The sequence below is a fragment of the Periophthalmus magnuspinnatus genome, chromosome 5, assembly GCF_009829125.3.
Source record: "Periophthalmus magnuspinnatus isolate fPerMag1 chromosome 5, fPerMag1.2.pri, whole genome shotgun sequence".
NCBI lineage: Eukaryota > Metazoa > Chordata > Actinopteri > Gobiiformes > Gobiidae > Periophthalmus > Periophthalmus magnuspinnatus.
The window spans coordinates 14,868,004-14,890,756 of NC_047130.1; the positions used below are offsets into that span (position 1 = coordinate 14,868,004).

At 40.8% G+C, this 22,753-nt stretch overlaps 2 protein-coding genes across 3 annotated transcripts in view; both read right to left on the reverse strand.

Annotated features, from left to right (window-relative positions):
- The window catches only part of ptpra (protein tyrosine phosphatase receptor type A), a 33,739-nt gene extending 31,058 nt beyond the window's left edge, over window positions 1-2,681 (reverse strand). The window contains 1 exon segment of the mRNA XM_033966873.2: window positions 2,296-2,681. The gene's annotated coding sequence lies outside the window, so the exon portion shown is untranslated.
- Window positions 2,682-3,904: 1,223 nt separating this feature from the next.
- Window positions 3,905-19,722, reverse strand: idh3b (isocitrate dehydrogenase (NAD(+)) 3 non-catalytic subunit beta). Of its 2 annotated transcripts, none has more exons than XM_033967012.2 (11): window positions 19,647-19,715; window positions 18,143-18,295; window positions 17,596-17,716; window positions 16,937-16,997; window positions 16,704-16,836; window positions 15,248-15,381; window positions 14,547-14,649; window positions 14,266-14,412; window positions 12,838-12,932; window positions 12,313-12,373; window positions 3,905-5,384 (listed from the first exon to the last, which is right to left on the reverse strand). In XM_033967012.2, the coding sequence occupies exons 1-11, from the start codon at window positions 19,686-19,688 to the stop codon at window positions 5,313-5,315; spliced, it is 1,122 nt and encodes a 373-aa protein (XP_033822903.1). In that variant the 5' UTR covers window positions 19,689-19,715; the 3' UTR covers window positions 3,905-5,312. The 2 variants fall into 2 exon arrangements, with proteins under 2 accessions (XP_033822903.1, XP_055078075.1); XM_055222100.1 differs by lacking the exon at window positions 3,905-5,384 and adding an exon at window positions 8,380-10,902 and having other exon boundaries at window positions 19,647-19,722.
- Between the last annotated feature and the right edge of the window lie 3,031 nt (window positions 19,723-22,753).

A 22,753-nucleotide genomic window follows, 5' to 3' on the forward strand; every position in this document is an offset into this window, starting at 1 on the left:
ACATCTTGAAATCATTTTGAAAAAAATTTAAAATTGCAAATCTATAGTATTGATACTGAAATAGAACTGTAGGTAAACAGGACAGAAATCTTTCCTGAATATCTTAAGAATGATCTTGAGCTGCATCAGAACAAGTATAAGACACATAGACGAGTAAACACCCATGGACCACTATGGGACCTACTGGACACTGAGGGATTAAACAGATATAAGGCAAAATCTGACTTTTATTTGGCCTCGTCCTGCTCATTTCCATGTTTCAATGTTGTTAGTTTGGCTGTAAAATTCCAGAGTATGGCATAAAGCTCATCCCCATGGAGAATGTTCCGATGAATGGTTTCAACAACATTTTCATGGAAGCATGCAGGTGACGTGCCACCTCCAGAAAGTTACACACTGTAGCTTTAAAGAGAGATTATTACTTTGTGTTGAAAATGACATTCTATTACTGTCTCATAATTTCAACACTAGAATGTTCCATAATGTTTCACTATGAACAGAGTATTTAGATCTCCCACTTCCTGAGCAGCAGTGGACTGGGTTAAAAGGTCCTGTATTACACGAACCTGAGCTAAGGACATGTTATAATGTTGTTACCTCCTCAAAAACAGACCTGGAGTTATGTTTTGTTTCATTCACACATGTCTGTGTAACCCTTTTTTATTAATCTGTCTACATCTCCAAAACTCAAAATGCTCTGTTCCACCTTGTGATGTCACTAGTGGTAGCTTTCAAGTTTTCAGCTTCTTTTACCTTTAGTTCAGTAGAAATTGTCAATTCCAGAGCTGAAATGATCCAAATGATTCTAGTGAAGGTGTGTGGAGTTTAAAAACACACTGGAGCTTTTCCTGTATTAACACATGACAACATAAGGTGAAACAGAGTGTTTCAGTTTGAGAGAAGAAATGAATATGCAGGGTTTCTGTGTTTAATAGGGATGCATCAATACAATACAGGTATCGGATATCGGCACTGATATTGAAAATGTTGGTGGATCGGACATCGGCTTCCAAGATATCGGTCCAGTCAATATCCCATTTTGGTTTATAAACTGTTGTTTTAAGATGATTTACTCGCCCATGTTGGCCCAAAATGTCTCTTAATATTATTGCAGTTGTATTTTTACAAAGCTGTTCAGTAGTTATGAAACTATGTTGTTTGTGTTTAAAGGAAATAAATGCTGTTTTCATTTACCGGTATCGGCTCATATCAGGTATCGGGAGATAAAGAGAAAGTATCAACATTGGTATTGGAACAAAAAAGCTGGATGCATCTCTAGAGTTAAACATGTGTGAATGAAGCAAAACACAATTCCAGGTATGTTTTTGGCGAGACAATATTATAAGATCAGAAAATTGCGTAATATGGGCCCTTTAAACATTTGTACTAGAGCAGAGTGGTTGCCAGTTCAAAATATAAATCAAAATAAGTTAAGTCTGAAGGAGTTCTGACGCAGTGAAAAGTTGGGAGCTTATCTGTAAATGACCCCGCCTCCTCCGGACCCAAACACAGCTTAAACTCTCCGCTAAACGAGACCAACGAGAGGTTTGGTACCGGTCCAACGGGCCCCCTCCCACAGCGACCCACCCTCAAAATGTCCAAAAACATCCCCAGAACGGGGACTCTGAGCGGGGGAGTTCCATAGACTCACCCCGACCACCTCCACCGCGACAGAGCGCACAAGACAGTCCTCTAAACCAGGACTAAACCAGGACTAAACCAGGACCAAACCAGGACTAAACCAGGACTAAACCAGGACCAAACCAGGACCAAACCAGGACCAAACAAGAACCAAACCAGGACCAAACAAGGAACAACCCAAATCCAAACAAGACTGGGCGTAATTAAGTCTGAACCAGGACTAAAACAGAACTGGACAAGAACTAAACTTTGAGACTAGACCAGGACCATTGTAGACCTCAGATTGACCCAAACGCTGTACCGCCACCCCTGACCTCCACTCCCTCTTCCCCGGGACCCTCAGCCTTCTCCCCGGGATAGCGTCACGTCCCGGGCCTCCTGTCCTCCAGAGCCCCGGTGTGTCTGTGCAAAACCCCCGCAGCCCGAGCGCGATTCCGGGGCTCCAAGAAGAGCCTATTCCCTGATCCCGCGGAGCATTGCGCACGGGTCCGGTCCCGTGTCCAGAGTCACGTCATGTTCGAACCGTGCGCGTGCGTGCGCGTGTGCGCGTGGGGGACAAACGCAGGCTGTCCGTGCGCGCGCGTGACAGAGGAAACGCGCGTGCACGGCTGTAACAAGTGTGGCTCTGTCAGGCGCCACGAACCAACAACTCACCACAACTCCCGCGCAGCCAAACTTCAGGAGTGCGCGGCTCAGAGGCACAAAGGCAGCGGCAGGAGCGCCTCGGTGCGGCACGGTTCGGCCCCGCTCTGCCTCGGCTCCTCTCGGCTCCACACCCCAGGATCAGCGGAGGAGGGGGCCGCGGGTCGGAGCAGGGCGCACGGCTCTTGTGTTTGGATCCTCGGCTTGTATCCCGCGGAGACTCGGCTCCAGAGCGGCACGTCAGTAACCCATGCCCGTTGCGGTTCCTGCGGGAGTCCGGGGCTCGTCCTGTGGGGCTGCGGAGCTCGTCGTGCGGGGTAAATCCACGATGTGCGCGCTGTCTCGGGCGCAGTGCCTCTGTTAGGCCGCCATGTTGTGAGTGAGGAAGAATGGAGCACATTCCCGTCAGGCCTCGGCGCGTCCCCGGGATCTCCACAGCGCAGCGACCCCTAGCGCACATCATGTTGCAGTAGACAGTGTGGTGGAACAGTATTGGAAATCTCTAGTAAAAGTACAATTACATGACTAATAATGTACTCAGTTACAAGTACTGCTGCCTAAAGTGTACACATGAAAAATACACCTCAGAGGATGAGTTACCAGTTACTTTTAACGTAAGTTTAGAAGCATTTTAGAAACTTTTTAGATTAGACTTTTATAGAAACTTGAACAATCAAAACTGAATGTTGTCGTTTTAAAGCATGTTCATATTCTGCTGAGACAATCAACGCAGGAGATGCAGCAGGAGGGGCGGGTTATGTTATGTGGGTTTTCTGCTGTGGATTGGGAAAATAGAGAGTTGTACTGTACTCAGTAACTTCTATGATTTAAAATGTAACTATTTACAATGGCATGGCTAGAATTATACTCAAGAACAAGTAAAAGTACAGTTCTCAGAATACACACGTCTTCAGTACTTTGACACTTACCCAAAACTCTACTCAATCACAGTGAGTATTCCAAGTGTGTTCAGATCTAATAAAGCTTCAAATGTATTTTGATAAAGATTTATGCTGAATTTTGTTCAACAGAAACAATCTCTCAATCTCTCTCTCTTTTTGTTTTTCTGTGTATTTTTAGCAATCAAAACACCTGTAATTGAACATAAGCAAGCTAAATCAGTTTAATGCCATACTGTGGAACATTCCAGGCAAAAAGACGGTCAAACGGGCTTTAAAGGAGCACTGTGTAACAACTGCAACTTTGTCTGGAATGTTCCACAGTGTGACATTCCTTGAGTAAAAGTACTGTTACCCTGTACTATATATTACTCCAGTAAGAAAACTGTTAATTCAAGTAGAAGTAAAAGTATGCAGCTAAAAAGTACTCTTAATAGTACATTTACTTTAAAAGTGCCTCTCACTCATCCTACAGTTATTGGGAACACAGGACAAACAGATTATACAGATTATAGATTTACCTTTGGTCAAACGAAACACTTTTACAGTGAACTTTTATTTTATTCTGGTATTTTTATATTCAGCTCTAATGTAGAACATGTTTAAATATTCAAGTCTTTGTCAAGTTCAACAGAAAAAGCGTTTTAAACACAGACAGGTGAGAGTTTATAAAGAGTGAGGACAGATACGCAAACAGAGAGAGGGATGAAAAGAGGAGAGAGGGGGGAAGAGGGGGGAGCAACAGAGATTAAAGAGGGCAGAGTGGGATGAGCAGAGAAGAGAGGAGTGAGGGCAAGGAGAGAGAAAGGGGGGTGTAAAAGTGGTGAAAGAAGAGCAGAGAAAGAGAAAGGAGGAGGAGTGGAAAGGAAGCAAAGGGAAGCAGAGGAGAGAGAAAAGAGGAGGAGATAGAAGAGAGCTGAGAGGAGAGAGATGAGGTGATACAGCTGAGAATTTATAAAGAGTGAGGAGAGGCCGGTACACAAACAGAAGGATGGAAAGAGGAGAGAGGTAGGAGAAAGAGAGAAAAGAGATGAGAGAAGGAGGAGAAATCGAAGCAGAGGAGAAAGAAGATAGAAAAGCAGAGGATAGAGGGTAAGAGTGAAGAGGAGGACAGGAAGGGAAATTAAAGCAAGGCGGAGAGGATGGACTGAAAAGGAAATGAGTGAGGAGAGAAGAGAAAGAGAGAAAGGATGAGAGAAAAAAGGAGCAAGGGGGAGTTGAGAGAGGGAGAGAAAGAGAAGAGAGGGAGAGAGATAGATGAGGAGAGAGAATGAGAGAATAGATGATAGAGGAAGGAAGAGAGAGAGGAGGAGGAGGGGGTGACAGGTGAGTGTGGGTGGACATGTGACAGTTCAGGTGTTTTTGTTATCAGGTGAGTCAGAGGTTTATGTCTATATATTTTTTGTGAAGAGGGGGTGAGGCTTGTAAATTAGAGGTTGGCGATGATGGCTCAGGTGAAGTCTGGACAGGTGAGAATATAGAAAGGTGAGAGTTCAAGTTCAGGTTTCCTTTATTTTTGTCTCATGGAGAAATTTGACTTGGAGCAGGGGTCAGTAGGGTGAACATACAGACATAGAGACAAAAAACAAAAAGTTCTGGACAATATACAATCACTCAGGCTTCACACATGTGCACAATCAGTCCATGTTGTTAATCAGTTTTATGGACTAGGGCACACATAAGTTCTTGTACCTATTATTCTGACATAAAGTAACCCTGTATCTCCTCTCAGACTGCAGGAACTCAGAGGGATCTCTGATAATCTTCAGAGACTGTCTCACAACTGTGTGTGGACAGGTGAAGGTAAATTTGTATGAGTTAGAGGTTCGCTTTGTGTATTTATGATGATAGAGAACTCAAGGGGGCGGGGCTTTCAGAGGTTTGCGCTCAGGGCTCTGGTGACGTCTGGACAGGTGACAGACAGGTGAGTGTGTGGACAGGTAATGGTCGGCTTATATGAGTCAGAGGTTCAGGTTTGTATATTTCTGATAGAGGAAAGCTCAAGGAGGCGGGGCTTGTTAGAGGCTGGTACTTGCAGCTCTGGTGAAGTCTGGATAGGTGAGAGTAGGACAGGTGAGTGGGTGGACAGGTGATAGTAGGTTTGTATGTTTGATGGGGGGGGGGGGCTCATTAGAGGTTGGCAATGACGGCTCTGGTGAAGTCATCAGTCGTGGCGTATCCTCCCAGGTCTGCGGTGCGCACCTGAAATCACAGGTAACAAAAAAGTAACACATGGTACAGTACAGATGACACACAGGTACGGGACGGGTAATACACAGATAACACACGTACAGTACAGGCAACACAAAGGTAAAACACAGGTGACACACAGGTACAGTACAGGTAACACAAAGATAACACAGGTACAGTATAGGTAACATACAGGTACAGTACAGGTAACACAAAGGTAACACACAGGCACAGAACAGATAACACTGGTACAGTACAGGTAACACACAGGTAAAACATAGGTAATGCAGAAGTACAGTGCAGGTAACACAAAGGTAACACATAACCTACAGGGACAGTAGAGGTAACACGCGTACAGTACAGGTAATACAAAGATAACACGCAGGTACAGTACAGTACATAGATGTTATACCATGGCCATGCATTCTTTTGTATAACTGCACTGTAGTTCCAGCAACAGTTAATCACTCCTGTACATCACTAAGCTGTGAGCATCACCATAACAATGGTTAAACAAATGAACTACTATTAGGAGGGACCAGCTTCACCTAAAACAGAAATAACTAATGCCTTGAGCATCCATGGACAGACAAAAGATTCACATTTAAAAGTGAACTATGTTCAGTTTGTGGGGCCATGGTATAAGTGGAGGAAACAGCGAGGAGCAGAAGTTACACTATTTAAAACCAGTCCACTGCTCGTCGTGCTGTTCTAGACGCTGCATCAGTGTGTTAAAGCAGTGTAACGCATTGCTCCAAGTCGTTTAATCCTGACAGTGGTGGAAGTAAGAGCAGTAAAATATTGTACTTAAGTACAAATTTTACTTAAGTAGATTTTAAAGTGGATACTTTTACTTCACTACATTTGAGAGCAGGTATCTGTACTTTCTACTCCCGAACATTTTTGAATTGGACTGAGAAGTATTTTTTATTATTGTTTGAGATCTGCTAAAAAGGCTGAATGTTTATTTAGGCTGAATGTTTTTAGGTACATAGTTTGAGCAAACTAAAATGTAACAAATACACTATGTGCAGTGCAATTATTAGGCAAATAAGTATTTTGACCACATCATCCTTTTTATGCATGTTGTCGTACTCCAAGCTGTATAGGCTTGAAAGCCTACTACCAATTAAGTATATGCAAAGTAACTTCCCAAGAATTGAGGAAAATCAAGCGTGAAGCTGCCAAGATGCCATTTGCCACCAGTTCTGCCATATTTCAGAGCTCCAACGTTACTGGAGTGTCAAAAAGCACAAGGTGTGCAATACTCAGGGACATGGCCAAGGTAAGGAAGGCTGAAATACGACCACCACTGAACAAGAGACACAAGATAAAACGTCAAGACTGGGCCAAGAAATATCTCAAGACTGATTTTTCTAAGGTTTTATGGTCTGATGAAATGAGAGTGAGTCTTGATGGGCCAGATGGACGGGCTCGTGGCTGGATCAGTAAAGGGCAGAAAGCTCCACTCCGATTCAGACGCCAGCAAGGTGGAGGAGGGGTACTGGTATGGGCCGGTATCATCAAAGATGAGCTTGTGGGACCTTTTCGGGTTGAGGATGGAGTCAAACTCAACTCCCAGTCCTACTGCCAGTTTCTGGAAGACGCCTTCTTCAAGCAGTGGTACAAGAACAAGTCGCCATCTTTCAAGAAAAACATCAGCAGGACAATGCTCCATCACATGCCTCCAAATACTCCACAGTGTGGCTGGCCAGTAAAGGTCTAAAGATCAAAAAATAATGACATGGCCCCCTTGTTCACCTGATCTGAACCCCATAGAGAACTTGTGGTCCCTCATGAAACGTAAGATCTACAAGGAGGGAAAACAGTACACCTCTCTGAACAGTGCCTGGGGGGCTGTGGTTGCTGCTGCATGCAATGTTGATGGTGAACAGGTCAAGAAGCTGACAGAATCCACGGATGAAGGCTTTTTAGTGTCCTTGTAAAGAAAGGTGGCTATATTGGTCACTGATTTGTTTTTGTTTTGTTTCTGAATGTCAGAAATGTTTATTTGTAAATTTTGAGTTGTTATATTGGTTTGCCTGGCAAAAATAATAAGTGAGATGGGTATATATTTGTTTATTAATTTGCCTAATAATTCTGCACAGCAATAGTTACCTGCACACACAGATATCCTCCTAAGATAGCCAAAACTAAAAAAGCCCCACTCCAACTTCCAAAAATATTCAGCTTCGATATTTGTGAGTCTTTTGGGTTGATTGATAATATAGTGGTTGTTCAATAATAAAACTAATCCTCAAAAATACAACTTGCCTAATAATTCTGCACACACTGTAAATACAATTCAGTTGTTTCTCGATTCTTTCTGTTGAACAAAATTCAGCACAAATTTCAAAATCACTACATTTGAAGCTTTATTAGAGCTGAACAAAATACTTTGTACATCTTTGAACAAAGTTTCAAGTTTCAAAGATTTTTTCATGTGATACTTTGACTTGTTTTTTTTTTTTGCTCCTGTATCTTTTACTCAAGTAACTAAATTGACAATACAGGTAAATGTACTCATGTTTGGTTTGCATGCTTGTTGGGACATTCCATTGACTTCCATTCATTTCTTGGAGACTGAACCTTAATCTAAATCCTAACATTAACCTCAACCCTAAACCTAAGCTAAACCTATTTGAACCCAGATCTTAACTTTAAACCATGTTCTAATGATTGTTAGTTTCCAGAATCTAATGTCTGATTATGTCAGACTCTGATGGGGGCGGGGACAGTCCTATGGATTACTTTGTACCTTATTATGAAGTATCTAAAAAAGGTAAATTCACAAATGTTGAACCTGATCATTCCTATTAGTGACTAGATCCGAGAACTCCCTATATTGAAACAAGTCTTGAGCAAGATTCATTTGAGCTGCTCCAATCTGTATTAAATATTGGCCGATAGAGTGTTGTCTGAAGTCCAGCTCTACCGCAGCACAAAAGCAGAGGACACTTAACACAGCATGTTTAGATAATCCATTCAAAATCATCACACAATAGCATTAGTTCACACAGATTTTTAATATCAGAAGTCATTACCCCATCAAATACAAAGTTATGTATAAATATGTGAATGAGATGAACCAAAGTATCTGTGTTTTTCAACAGCATCACTTTGTTACAGGAATATTTAAGTCACAAAAGTGCAACAAAAGCAATTCATATTCAGTTAGGAAGTGTGATTTATTTCAAACATTGTCAAAGTGAATAGTTTTAGTCCAAAATTATTTCTGGCTGAGTTGGTTAAAGGCACATCACACGTCTGTATCATGACGCAGAGCGTTATGGGAGGTTTTATTAAAACAGGAATATTTGTGAATGGAACCAATATCAAAAGACAAAACACCAAATGGCTTAAACAAACAGAATGAAGTGAAATTATGAATGAGGGCTGCACAATATATCGCAAAAGTATCTATATCACAATACAATATTCGGCATCACAACATCAGTATATCGTAATAGAACCAAGGCTCTACATCTGACAAAAATGCATTTAAAAAAAAAAAAGAGAGGACATTTTACTTCTATGGAGTATTAACTGCTAACACATACCATATTTAGATCATATCGTTTCCTTTTATTGTTTTGAAAATGTGATATTTGCCCAAAACAACGTATTAACGTGTGAAATAAATTTCAGTTTAATTTTTGACACCAAGTCTCCTCTCCTTTTGGTCTTTGTGCTAAGTCACTTCCCCTTCAGAGCGCTATCACAGCACATTCAGCGTGCTTTCCACTAATGAAATTACTGCACATCAGGTTTATCAAGTTGCTGTGTACAGAATCATGTTTGTGTATATTTACGTAAAACTGCCAAGTGGGAGCATGGGTGCCTATGTGGCTTGTGAGAGGGGCATTGGACAGAAAGTTACAGGTAACTGTAAGGAGGGTTTGAATATTGCATTAACATCAGTATCACATTTCTTAACAGCCATATCAAATATATTGCGCAGCCCGAATATGAACTAATAAATATATATGAGGCATAAACATAAATAACATCGGGAGACAATGGGCACTCCCTCATTTGGATCCAAATAAAGTAAATGCATTTGAATTCTTAATATGTTCAGTATGTTCTGTCATGTCTACTGTAGACTATGTGGAAATACTGAGGAAGGCAGTCAGCACTTTCATATGCAGGATACATTTGAGTTATGATGTCTATGTGCATGAAACAAAACTGACTAAGTAGTGTAATCTTAGTACAATGTCAATCTACTATTTTGTACGTTTATAGAGTCAACTCATATTTTGTAGTAATCCTTTTTTTTTACTATACATTTTTTGGTTATTCTACTGACCACAAGGCTTTAAATTCCAGTGCATTCTGTTGTTGTGCCCTTAGGCAAGACACTTCACCCATCTTGCTTAGTATAAATGTGGTGTGTGTGTTGCTGGTGGTCAGATTAGCATGGTGCAGATTAGCAGCCTCACTTCTGCCAGTCTGTCTCAGGGCAGATGTGGCTACAATAGTGTCTCAACAATGCACTGTACGATATGTTTGAATGTCAAAAATATATTAAAAATCATACTTATTTTTATTTGAAATGTAGAGAAATATGAAGAATTGGACCTGCTGTAGCTAACAGAATCTCATACAAATAAGATGTGTCTGTAATGACTCAGAAATGTTCTTTGTCCCTTTTGTACCAGATGCCCACTCAGTACCTTTAGCTAAACTGTGCATGAGTCCATAACAAAGTAATTGTTTTAAAAGCACAAGTCTACAGATTCTATTGTTAATTTGTATTGAGAGTTATGAATGTATATCACAAACTTTGCCGAAATAAAGCAGTTTTGAATCAGATTGCTTTAAGAACCTCTGTGTGGAGTTAGTTTGTCTTTGTTTTATTAGTTTTGGGGTTTGTGTTTAACAGTTCGCATTAAAGCGCCAGTGCCTGATTTGAATGCATTCTTGTCTAGATTAAATGCTCTTTACATAACCCAGCCTATAGTAAAAGCTGAAGCTACTAACAGAGTCTCCTTTTTCATCCAGTCAGGCACACTGTTGCTAAGAATCATGGGAAACCAATTGCCAGACACTTGATTATCAGTCATGGGGCAATTTTCAACAGTCATTAAAGAGCAAATAGTAGCAGGGATGTGAGAACAATGAGGAAACAACTACTTGACACTCCCCCAGACAGTTGTTTCTGTGTCATAGTGTGATATCACAGTGGCAGAAAGAGCTAAGTGTGTGGGGCTAAAAGTTCAAATCAAAATATGCTACTCCCTTGTGTTTTAAATCTGGTACAGATTATAAAAGACAAGTGAAGTTAAAGGCACAACGTGGGCACCCTTCACAAAAAGGGCAATGACAGTCCCATTAGAGGTGTTTGGTGTGGAATTAAATCAGGTGTGGATCCAAATGAGAGGAGTACAAAGGTCACGCAGGGGTTACAGAGGGGTCACAGAGGGGTCAGGGGTCTTCAGTAGTTTGGGCGATGGCGAAGGTTCTCCACCACAGCAGTCACAAAGTCCCCTGTGGTCGAGTACCCCCCGAGATCCCGAGTTCGAACCTGGGATCAGGGACATCGGGTGAGAGAGGGGTAAGGAAAGGGGGGGAGGAGGAAGGATTGGAAGAGGGAGATTGACAGGAGAAAGAAATGAGAGAGTGGGAGGGAGGAAAAGAGGGAGATGGAGGAGGAGATAAGAACAGGGTGGAGGATAGGGAGGGTGAGGAGGCCAAGAAGAGAGTGGGAGAAGAGAGAGGAGAGGAGGGGGAAGAGGTATAAGGAGAGGAGGGAGAGACAGAAGGCCAAAAGGGAGGGAGGGGAGAGAGAGGAGAGGACAGGAGAAAAGAAGACCAGGCAAAAAGCAGTACAGGCAGGATTCAAACATTGCCCAAAACTCTTTAAAATGCATTCATATGGACATAGACCCGGAGGCCACTATATTACGTATAGCAAAGCGTCCCATATCAAAGCATTTTAAAACTTAAATGAACATGACAAAAATGTTATGGTGATGGTGCAAAACAGATGAGGGTTTTTTAATATTTAAAATGGAGGAGGGGTTAGATCCTACACAGGTTTTCGTGTACAGTTTGAGATACAGTTTGCAGTTTTAGTTGGGTTAGTTTTTGTGTGTTGAGAGACTGCAAGTGTGATACAAGTGAAGATGCATCAAGTCCATTTATGCAATTAGTCATTAGTTCTTTTTCTGTGCAAACCATAGACTGTATAAAGAAGTTTGGACAGTGTTCAGCCCCAAATTAAGCTCATCGAGGCTAGCAGTTATAGTGGCTACTCTGGAGGCCAGTTCCATATTTGGAATTCTGGCCACGAGTATCATAGCAACCAAAGAGCCAATTGGGAACGAGGTGATTGAAGGCTCCACTGGTTTGACAGGAAGCAGGGCGTAGCAACAACAATGAAACCTATCGCTAATGCTAGCGGGAGTGACCTTGGGAAAAGAAGGCGCCTGATTTGTCTGTTATTAATGTTCATATCTTGATTTAGGGACAAAATAGTGAAATAAAAACACCAGAATCATGGAGCGGGTTAATAAAAACATTTTAAGGTCAGAATGAGGAGCAGCATTTACAGAGAGAAGAGCCGATGGAGCCAGAAGCATGCCCATGCACACTTCCTGTTTGAAACATGGCGGCTAGGAGGTTAGCTATGTCCATTTATATATACAGTCTATGGTTCAAAGGCAAAGGTATTTTAGTCAGAAAGAAAATTAGATCATTAGTGCGAGCCATGCTGTCAGTAGAGTTCAGCTGTGCTCAGGTACAGACAGAAAATACCACATTTTAACAGAGCCTGTGTTCTCAACTGTTTAGTCCCTTGATTTAGTCCCCTAGCTGTGTGTAATGGTTTATCACACCAGTAAACTTTCTGATTGTACAGTTTCAGTACAATGTTTGTGAATAATGTCTGGGCTCAGCTGAGAAATCAGAGTTTAGTGTAAAACATGAGACTGACCTTTCCCTGTTTGATGACCCTCTTCACAGCGTCTGACACCATCTGAGAATGAAACTCCAGACTGAACCAGGAGAGGGGGATGAATGGCAGGAGAGGGGGAGAGGGAGAGAGGGGTAGGGGGTGTGGAAGATGAGGAGGAGAGTGGGGGAGATGGAAGGAAAGGTGGAGAAAGGGGATGGGGGGAGTGGAGGGGCCAAGTGAAAAGAGGAAAGGAGAATGACAGGGAAGAGAGGGAGAGGAGAAAAGTAAAAAGAGAGAGGAGGGGAAGGTGAGAAATGACAAGAAGAGGTAGAGAGGGATGACAAAAAGGGAAATAGAAATGAAAAAAGGGGAGCGGGGCGGCAACAGAGAGAAAGGGAGAGAAAAGGAGAGAGAGATAGACGGGTGGAGAATCGATGAGGAGAGGGGGAGGTAGAAGTGGAGAAAGGAGAAGGGAGACAGCACACGTCAGTAGAAGCCTCTGATGTCATCACAGCATAGATCTAAACACATCCTCTTTAATATCCACTTTAACAGCAGACTCACTTAAGATGGTGGAGCATGTTGGCGGCGCTGAGTAACATGGCGGTCGGGTTGGCGATGTTCCTCCCCATGGCCTGAGCGAAAGGATGACGTGCCCCCTACAGGACACAGCACACACTGCAGTCAGCGTCTGGTTAAAGACCTGTAACTGATTTCTCCATGTATCTGGTGTGGAATGTTTTATGTCTATACAGGGACATCCATCCATTTTTCCTGGACAATAAGTCGCACTTTTGTTCATAGTTTGGCTGGGGGTGTGACTTATATTTCAATAATTTCACAAGTCGAATCTGAGTATATCATTTCTTATCTTCATTATTGTCACACTGACAACTGAGCAAGGGCACTCCAGGCTTATTTACCAGTATGGCAGCCATGTACTTCTGAAGCGGTGCTTCATCTACTTTTGGAACAGGCAGAGTTGTTCAGAAGTGATACTGAGGACAACTCTGGATTTATTGATTTGGAGTGAGATCAAGAGTAAACTTAGCTTGGTTTTATGCTTCAGTTATCTGATTAACTGTTAATACCTTACGTTAACATACCAGACACGTATTCAGTTCACTGTCTATGCTTCATGTACATGTTTACGTATGTGTTAGATAACGGTTGATTATACATTATATGTTACAGTTCACTTGTTTGACCACTAGATGGTGCTGTTGTGTTTGTAATACCTGTAAGAAAATGCACTTGACTCTTTCTTTTATACATTTCATATTTAATTTCCCTTATTTATTTCCTCTTCATTTATAAGACTATAAAGGTGATACATTTTCATTTGGAACCAGAGGTAAAACTCTCAGTTTGGTCAAGGGGGGATAATAAATCAATGGAATTTAGAACTACCGTTTGAAGGGAGCTGTAACGATACTTACTCATAAATTCAATAACTATGTCACTATGATGAGGCTATTATTATACTACTATTTGCCAGCTGGAGCTCACATGGACACACTTAACAAAGACAGCGCTGCAGAGCGCATGTTTTTGCTTAAGATTTCACTCTGTGGTTTCCTGAGCGAAGGAGGATGATTATGGGGATTTATGTGGACTCATTTGCCTGCATCTTTACGCACATGCGCTCCACATGGATATTTATTACACCGCATTTACTTGGGAATTATGCTTTTACCAAGACCAAGAGGGAGTTTTTTGGCAGAGTTTGGTTCATGTTACTTGTTTGGTTTCAACTTTACATACAGACATGCTCAGCGAATATCTCAGACAGTAGAGTGCAGAGGAAGAGGTGCTGGAGGAACCATCATGGGATGTACCACCGGAACATAACTGAAGTGGCTGATATCAAAAAATCCTATCACTGCAAACAGTTTAAAATGAACTAGTAATGAACTAGTGTTTTTCACCTTTTTAAGACCATAAAAATCAGGTGTGCCTTTAATAAAGACGTGATGTATCAGATTTACTTACGGTCTCAAACACGGCGTACTCTGCGCTGTAGCTCTCCCCTGGTACCACGCCGGCCCCACCCACCAAACCCGCCGCCAGGTTATCGATGATGTTACCATAAAGGTTTGGCATCACAAGAACGTCAAACTGGTACGGGTTCTGCACAAGCTGTGGGCACGAGCACAGGCAATAGAGGCTAGAATGGTCAATGATGATAGAAAAGAAACTAAGACTAAAGAACGACTGAACCAAGGACAAAAGCAGGGACAAAACCAGGGATTAAACGAGGGACTGTCACTGACCTGCATGCAGCAGTTGTCGATGATGATATTTTCATATTTGATTCTGGGATACAGTTGTGCCACTTCAGCACAGCTCTGCAGGAACAGACCATCTCCCAGCTTCCTATGGGGCCAGAGGAGGAACATTATTATAATATAAACACAATACTGTAAACATGAGGTTTTCTACAGGGCCACAGGAGGAAATTATATTGACATTTACAAATCATAATAGTGAGAACATGAGTCTGCTTCCTACAGGGGTGACATGAAGTAGGGATGGGGATAAACATTTGTAAAGCTATAAAAATCTATCTAACATTTTAGCATGAAGAATGAACTCTGACCTGCTAAACTGTATTTCAGTACACACATGGAGACATTTTGTTCTCTGCAGAGGATATTATGGTAATTACCTAAATAACAGCACCATTTGTGATTTGTAATTCCAAATTGCTTTTATAATGATCAGCCTACAGCCTGAGACGCTCATATAAATATCATAAATAAATGCACAAATGTGTTTCTTGATAATACACGTGAGGTAGTAAAAGTATTGATGTACACATAAAAACTGCAGTATTGTGAGCGGTACACAATAGTACTGTAGTATTACCATTAGTAGTTAGTAGTAGTACAAGTACTTGATTGATATTGGCCTTATAGACATAAGTACTGCAGTACTGTGAGAGGGAGTACTACAGCAGTACAATTAGACATACATGATATTGGCCTTGTGCACAGCTGTGACTTTGCTGCGTCCTTTCTTTGTGGCGTAGTCAAAGGCAAACTTAGCGATTCTTCTAGACTTTTCTCTGGTGATGATCTTCAGACACTCGATCACTCCAGACACAGACTGAGCGAGGGAGAGGGGGAGAGAGAGGGAGACAAGAGCAATTATACTTTATACATTATACAGTTATTCATTTATTCAGCCACAGCTGACCAAGGCATGGCTGCCATAGTATGCAACAAGTGAGGAGAGTTAGAGTGCTGAAAGCTCATCGACTCCCCGGATATGTATGAAGGCTCTCATAGAACCACAGTTACATACACAACATAAATATCATTACTCATATTACAGTGTTATATTAGTATAGTAGTGGTAGTAGTAGTAGTACTACTATCAGTGGTATTAGTACCTCACGTTCCAGATGAGTATGTGTAGCAGTAGCAAGAGCAGTAGCATAATAAAAATCCTTGAAAAAGTTGCAGTTAATAATTCATTAGAAGTTTTTCAATCAGGGTTCAGAGCTCACTTGGCTTGGATGAGCAGCAAAACGTCTTCACTCCTACAACTTTTTGTCCAGTTGACACATTTAACTTTGGCTTTTAGTAAGAGAAGAGAGCACATCACCCCAGTGCTGGAGTCCAATTGACAGGTTTCTGTTGAATTTAGAATTTAATTTAAAGTTCTTCTCCTGACAAATAAAGCCATAAAGGGCAAGGCCCCATGGTATCTGTAAGATGCTATGGTACCATATCATCCAACCATTCTCAAAATGCTGGACTACTGGTGTTTCCTAGAGTGTCTAAAAGCACAGTAGGAAGACCTTTCACTTACCAAGCTCCTGCATTATGGAATCAGCTCCCGGCCTATATTAAAGAGGCCCCCCACAGTCTCTACATTTAAGACCAGGCTTAAAACGTTTCTCTTTGAATTAACTTATGGCCAGGCCAGTTAGAAGTTGAAATATAACTTGCAGTTTTAGTTAAGCTGCCTTAGGAGCAGCTTTGCTGGGGGAAGTATGGCAACCTGAGCACTATCCTGTTTCCTCCTTCTTTCCCTGTCAACAACATTCACTATTCCATTCACCTGGAGTTCGTTCATTGTTGTTCACATGTTGTTCCCTGTCCCACTCCCCTCTGGGGAGAGCAACTGTTTCAGATGCCTGGCCGCTGACTGCCCGGTAATGGCTGGACCCTAAATTCCTTTCTGTGCCCTTGTCCTGTTCCATGGGACGTGATCCTCCCTTCCCTCACCTGGCTGGATGACCCAATACCTGGCTGGCTTCACTGTTTATTTTCTAACTTTCTGTTGGTTAAATCAAGGATCTTGTTCAGGCCTAAGTAGCAACTGCTCTTGTGTGATTTTGGGCCTTACAAAAATACATTGAACTAACTGTATAGTAGTAGTAGTAGTAGTAGTAGTGGTAGCACCAGTAGTAGTATTAATACCTCATGTTCCAGTGAGCTGTACTCTCCCTCTGTCTGCTCTCTGATTATGACCAGATCCAGGTTGTTGTGTCGTGTGGAGTATCCGGGCAGACTGTTCACATGGACCACATTAGCAAACAGGTCCAACTTCCTCCTACAGTAATGAGGCATAAACACAAGAGATATCAGAATCAGATACATAACATTAGTCTAGAATATCTGTACCAGGAAGACATGTTGATTTTGATACAGACCTGAGCCTCATCTCGTAGGATGCCAGTTCCCCTTTAAACTCCATGGGCGTGTGGATCTTTCCTACGACACACAAATGATTCAGTTTCACCGAGAGGAAACCCACCCAGACACAGAAAGAACATGCAAACTCCACAGAGAAAGGCACAGGAGTCAAACCTGGAATCTTCTTGATGTGAGGCGAGAGTGCCCACTCAGTTCCATATTTGGAAATCTGAGCATGTCTGTCATACCAACCAAAGAGTCAAACAAGCAAGGCTGTTGAAGGCAAAGCCCCTTCACTCCCGCACTGCTGGTTTTGCAGGGGTCAGGTGCTTAGCAATGCTGTCAGTCAAACCTGTTGCTAATACTAGTGGCAGTGACCTCGGGAAAAGAAGGCATCTGATTGGTCTGTCTGTTTATATCTTGATTTAGGGACAAAAAAGCAAAGACCAAATTTAAAACCAAAATAACAAGCCTGACAGCAGCAGTTACAGAAAGAGGGGCCATGGTTTTTCAATAGACGGCCAACTAGAGAGTCAATGGAGTTAAATCACACCCAAGCTCAATTCCTGTGTTGAATACGGCAGATAGCAGGCTAGCCATGTCCATTTATATATACAGTCTATGAGTTAAGCATTTAACTTTAGCATGTAGCCCTGTTTCTCAGTACAGAAAGTACCTTTGATTGCCACTCTGTTGTTCTTCATGGAGGTGAGAACCTGGTCCATTTTCTCCTCTGACGCCATGTTCTGAACCTCACTGAGATGGAACTCCTCAAACTCCACTGGGATGTCCCCCGCCTACAAACAAACCCCAGATTATATAAAGAAGAAGGGATGGAAAATTGATGGCGGAAATGTAATACTTTTAAGTTAATATGATTGTGATGGTAAGGGATTTTAATTGTAAAGCACATTTGCATAAACGTTAGGGCTGCATGAGTTGGGGAAAAATATCTAATTGCAATTTTTGGGACAAGCACTGTGTGTTTTAATTTCAGATGAATTAACAAACTAATACAAGATTACACACTGAAATACACATTTATCTAAACTAGGGTTAGCTGTTTTTATGCAGAAAAACAGATTTAAACATTGCAGTAAAACTATAATTTATATTTATAAAATATTTTATCCCAACAACTTAAGTAGAAATTAGAAAATGATAAAACGTGTCATATGCACAAATATAATCAAACATAAAAAAACTTAAGTCCAGTCATTTACCTTGAAAACCTCTTTGACAGCGGTCATGAGCTCGGGTCCCACGCCGTCTCCAGGGACCATGGTCACTTTAAATACAGCATCAGCGCGAGCAGCCTCCACCCCTGAGAGAGAGCGTGAAGAGAGGACCTGCAAACGGGGGGCACTGCTCAGGGCCTGGAACAACACACAACAAATAGGTTAATACAGGACAGAGAGAGGACATGAGGAGAGACCCTACCACACCTGGAACAATAATTACTACCGGTATATCAACTTATTGGCAGTTCAGTGTGCACATTTTCTTTGCACTAATGGGAAAGGTTTTGATATTTTTGTAGTAGGATCAGATTTGAGCAGGGCTATTTGGGCTGAGCCATTTTGGAAAAATATCTAATTGTGATTTTTCTGACATTGTGACCATATAGATTTGTGAATTCTGTTTTAATAATGGGATTCTGTTCATAGTTCAGATTTAGCAGTTGATATGCACAATAATACCCCATGGAAACACAGGGAGGGCATCTGACACACACAAGGAAGCAGGGACATTTCTGAGCATGTTTGTACAGATCTAAACTACAGGGCTATACATTTTTATGCAGAATAAGACAAACATGTTCTGAAATGCATGGTATTCTTGGATTAATTTAAAGTTCAGATTTCATTTTTTTTTTATTCTACATGACACATTTATAAGGTGCACCACTGCATTTCTTTGTTTAGAACGGAGGTTGACATTCAGGAGCACCACACATTAAAACTAAAACAGGACCGCTTTAAGCCAATAGCCAGTCTCCCTATTTGACCGTTTCACTGTAAAAACAATGCCTGTGCCTTTAGTAAGTGAATATTAAAGATATAAATATGATGCAAAATTGACTCTTGTGAGTTTAAAACCATGTTATAATGTTGTTACCACTTCAAAAACAAACCTGGAGTTGTGTTTTGTTTCATTCACACGTTTAGTCTGTCTACATCTCCAAAGCTCAAAATGCTCTGTTCCACCTTGTGATTTCAGAGAAGAATTCTGCCTAAATATGCAGGATTTGTGTGTTAAACATGGGTGAATGTTTCAAAACACAACTCCAGGTCTGTTTGTGATGAGAGAACAACATTAAACAGAGATCTGAAAAGCTCTTTAAATGAAAAACTAGATTTGTTCTGGAGAATGTCTGGAGGTTTATTTTCGTCTGAGCTGACCTGAGCCAGAGACACGTACAGGTCAAGGAGACACCCACACCCACCCACACCCACACCCACCCACACCCACACCCACACATATATTATGACATGACCTAATTTAGAAATATAACGTGTAGCTTTGTGTGTTTAAAATAAAGTTGATCGGTGAAAAGGTGAAAATGAACACTATAACTACAGGTTAACGTAAGCCAGCATCACAAACACAGTTGTCACACCGTTTATTGATAAATACGGACTTTAAACTCAATCATATTTCACATTTCCGGGTCAAATGTAAAGTTTTGGCTGATTTAAACCGAAATGAGCTTTATTCCAGTCTCACCTTGAGCAGAGATCCAGCAACACCTCTCAACGCGGACGCCATCCTCAGACACGTGATCTGAAGACACAGACTGCTCATGCGCAGTGAGGCAGAGGAGCGTGCGCCCTGGAGAGCGCACTGAGCCCACTACAGCCATGGCTACAGCATAGACTGCCTCTGCTGGAGCTCCGGGGTAATGCACATCACACAGGGGTATAGCAGAACACTAGTCAGTTATGTGAAGAATCTAGTTTAAAGTTTTTTGTGTTGCAAATAAGCATTTTTATAGTGAGGCCTACTTAAAGTGCGTATGCAAAAAAAAAAAGGCCTACTTGGAATTGTGTTTTGTTTCATTCACACATATTTAACACACAGATCCTGCACATTTAGGCTTTGAGAGTTCTTCCCTCAAACTGAAAACACTTTTTCCCACCTTGTGATGTCATGTGGTAATACAGGAAATGTTTTTAAAGTCCATACACCTTCATAAGAATCATTTGGATACATTCAGTACCCCCCCCCCCCCCCCCCCCCCCCCCCCACTCTACCTCACCCCCTCACAGACCTTCTTTGTGACTCTAGGAATTCCCACTGGACTATTCCAGGATAACATCATGTTTCCTTTTAAAGCCAGGTTTACAGACAGGTACAGAACATGACTCACCCAGTATTTTGTACTGCTGTATAAAGTTCTATTTTTATTACCACTACTGCATTCATGATTCATATATTATTTTAAAGGGCTTCCTCTATGATAGAATTTGATGGAGGCTACATTAGGTCAACACTTCTATTCACATAATAAATACTACCTCTGTAATCATTGTGATCTTCCCTAGTCTTTTCAATGTTTGGCATTTTGGTGAAGGTTTTAATTTTACTTCCTGGTTGGACAAAAAACAGCAGCAATCACACAGTAAACAAAAGCCAAAACTTTAAACTCTAAATGATACAATAGTTCTGATTAGATGAATAAAAGTAAATGGCAACAGCTTTATTTAGTGAAATGAAGCTTTAAAGTGTCAGTGTGTTCCTTGATCCTAAACTGTGTCTGTGTTTAGGATGGAGTTTTCTGTGTTGATGACATAAGCAGAGGGACTCACAAATGCTTCCTATGTGCTTCCTATATGCTTCCTAAATGCTTCCTATGTTTTTGTACTTTTCTTCACAAATTGCCACTTAACTGATGTAAAACTCTGAAATAAATATTTAGCACAGGTATTACTCATCAAACCAAGTCAGAAATAGCCAACTATATGAATCTGGCACATGCACTTTAATCCGCAAAACCTATTATTATGATTTTGAATTCTCAGTTATTATAACTGTTTTAATTGTAAGTCATGTTTCATAGAGTTTAAAATGAGGAAATAACTTACTGAATACTTGCAGTAAAATATAGTTTGCAACACATTCTGATACATGATCCAGCCAGAGTACTGCATACTGAATACTTAGAATACGTTCAACCAGAGTTGCATTTAAATTATAGTGTAAAGACACAACCTAGGATTAAAAATAGCTTTATATTTGTTTCATCGTTTTTTGTTTTTTTTTTGTTTTTTTTCTGCATTTCCTATCACTAATTAGAGGGGGGGAAAAATCTCACCTGCCTTACATTATATTTATATATTATATTTTTCTCACTGATTCTGTGCAGTTTGAAATCGTGTGATCAAGTACTGCCATGTATTCCTTTGATTTTAGAATAATAACTGTATTCTGAACTTCACCAAATAAAAGAGTAACTGTACCAGAATACAGTTACTCAAATTTGTATTCAGAATAGACCACGTATTTTTGTAGCCTACATGTATTCAGTTGCTTTCCAACATTGTCGACATGTGATCCATAGCAATAATAAAAAAGGAAAAACTACTGTAGATACGATTACAATTAACACAGTAAAAGTGATATAAGTCTTCAGTCTAATACAACCTTGCGCTTTCTATGATACATGGCCTTTAATGTATCTCCTGCGTAGCCTAGAGTTTTTTTGTTTAGACAAAAGCCCACAGAGATAAACACGATTATAAACCAGAACAAATGCGTATCAGCCCTGCGATTGGCTCCAGGCGCATTAGAAAGAGCCCATTTCCTTTTAAAGTGATTGTTTTGCTAAATGACTGGTTCATTTTTTCAGAGGACCATTTAGTAACTTTCGCTCTGGGTTTGAAATGTCAAGAAAGACTCGGTTTACTAAAGAAAGGCTCGGCTTACTAAAGCTCTTCAAACAGTGTTGGAAATGTGTGAGCAATGCAATAGATTTCAGCTGAAGTTACTCAAATAAAAATGCAAAGGAAAAATATATTGGAAGGAGGAGAAAGAGTAGTGATAGTAGTAATAGAACTAGTAGAAATAGAAGTTATAGTAGTGGTAGTATTAGTTGGAGGAGAACTAGTTGGTTAGTTGTAGTAGTAAGGCTAGTTGTAGTAATAATAAAGGTATAGTTAGTGATAATAGGAATTAGGGTTGTCAAAAGTATTAAAAATCAACACTGAAAAAGTCTCTTTGACAGGACAGAAATGAACCTTTCCTGAATATCTTTAGATCTTGAGCTGCATCAGAACAAGTATAAGACACATAGACAAGTATACACCCATGGACCACTATGGAACCTACCTGGACACTGAGGATTACACAGATATAAGGCCACATGAGAATAGAAAAGAAAGTACTACCATTTAATATTAAAAATCACATTCTATTGTCTAAAGAAAGAGTGTTTTTATTATCATGGTACTGGAATCAGTATTGAGTATCAAACCTATTCCTGAGAAATTTTATTGTCATGACACCACTAGTAGGAGTTGGAGTTTTTGGATTTCTCCTGACTTCCATGTCAAGCAGTACATATTCGAAAACACAGCTCAAACATTCTGAAAACTATAATGCTATTTCCATTTTGTATATAGTGAATATTCTCTAACTGTACCTCTCAGTTATTAGGGTTGGTCCTCCTGAACTCCTCATCAATCACACACCGGAAACCAATGAAACAAAATGATAAATAAATAAAAGACCACTATTTCAGTCTTTAAAATGTTCATAAATAATTCCGGTTTTATATTCCTTTATTTTATCCTTGGCTTAATAGTCCACACCATAGATTGTATACTGTATATCTT

What these genes read in the sequence shown, in the direction of transcription:
- idh3b (XM_055222100.1), bottom strand. Translation starts at nt 19,688, where the DNA reads ATGGCGTCCGCGTTGAGAGGTGTTGCTGGATCTCTGCTCAAG. An exon ending in TCGACAACTGCTGCATGCAG is followed by an intron (nt 14,413 to 14,546) that starts GTCAGTGACAGT and finishes TCGTGCCCACAG; the next exon opens with CTTGTGCAGAACCCGTACCA. An exon ending in GGGTCATCAAACAGGGAAAG is followed by an intron (nt 10,903 to 12,312) that starts GTCAGTCTCATG and finishes CCCTGATCCCAG; the next exon opens with GTTCGAACTCGGGATCTCGG.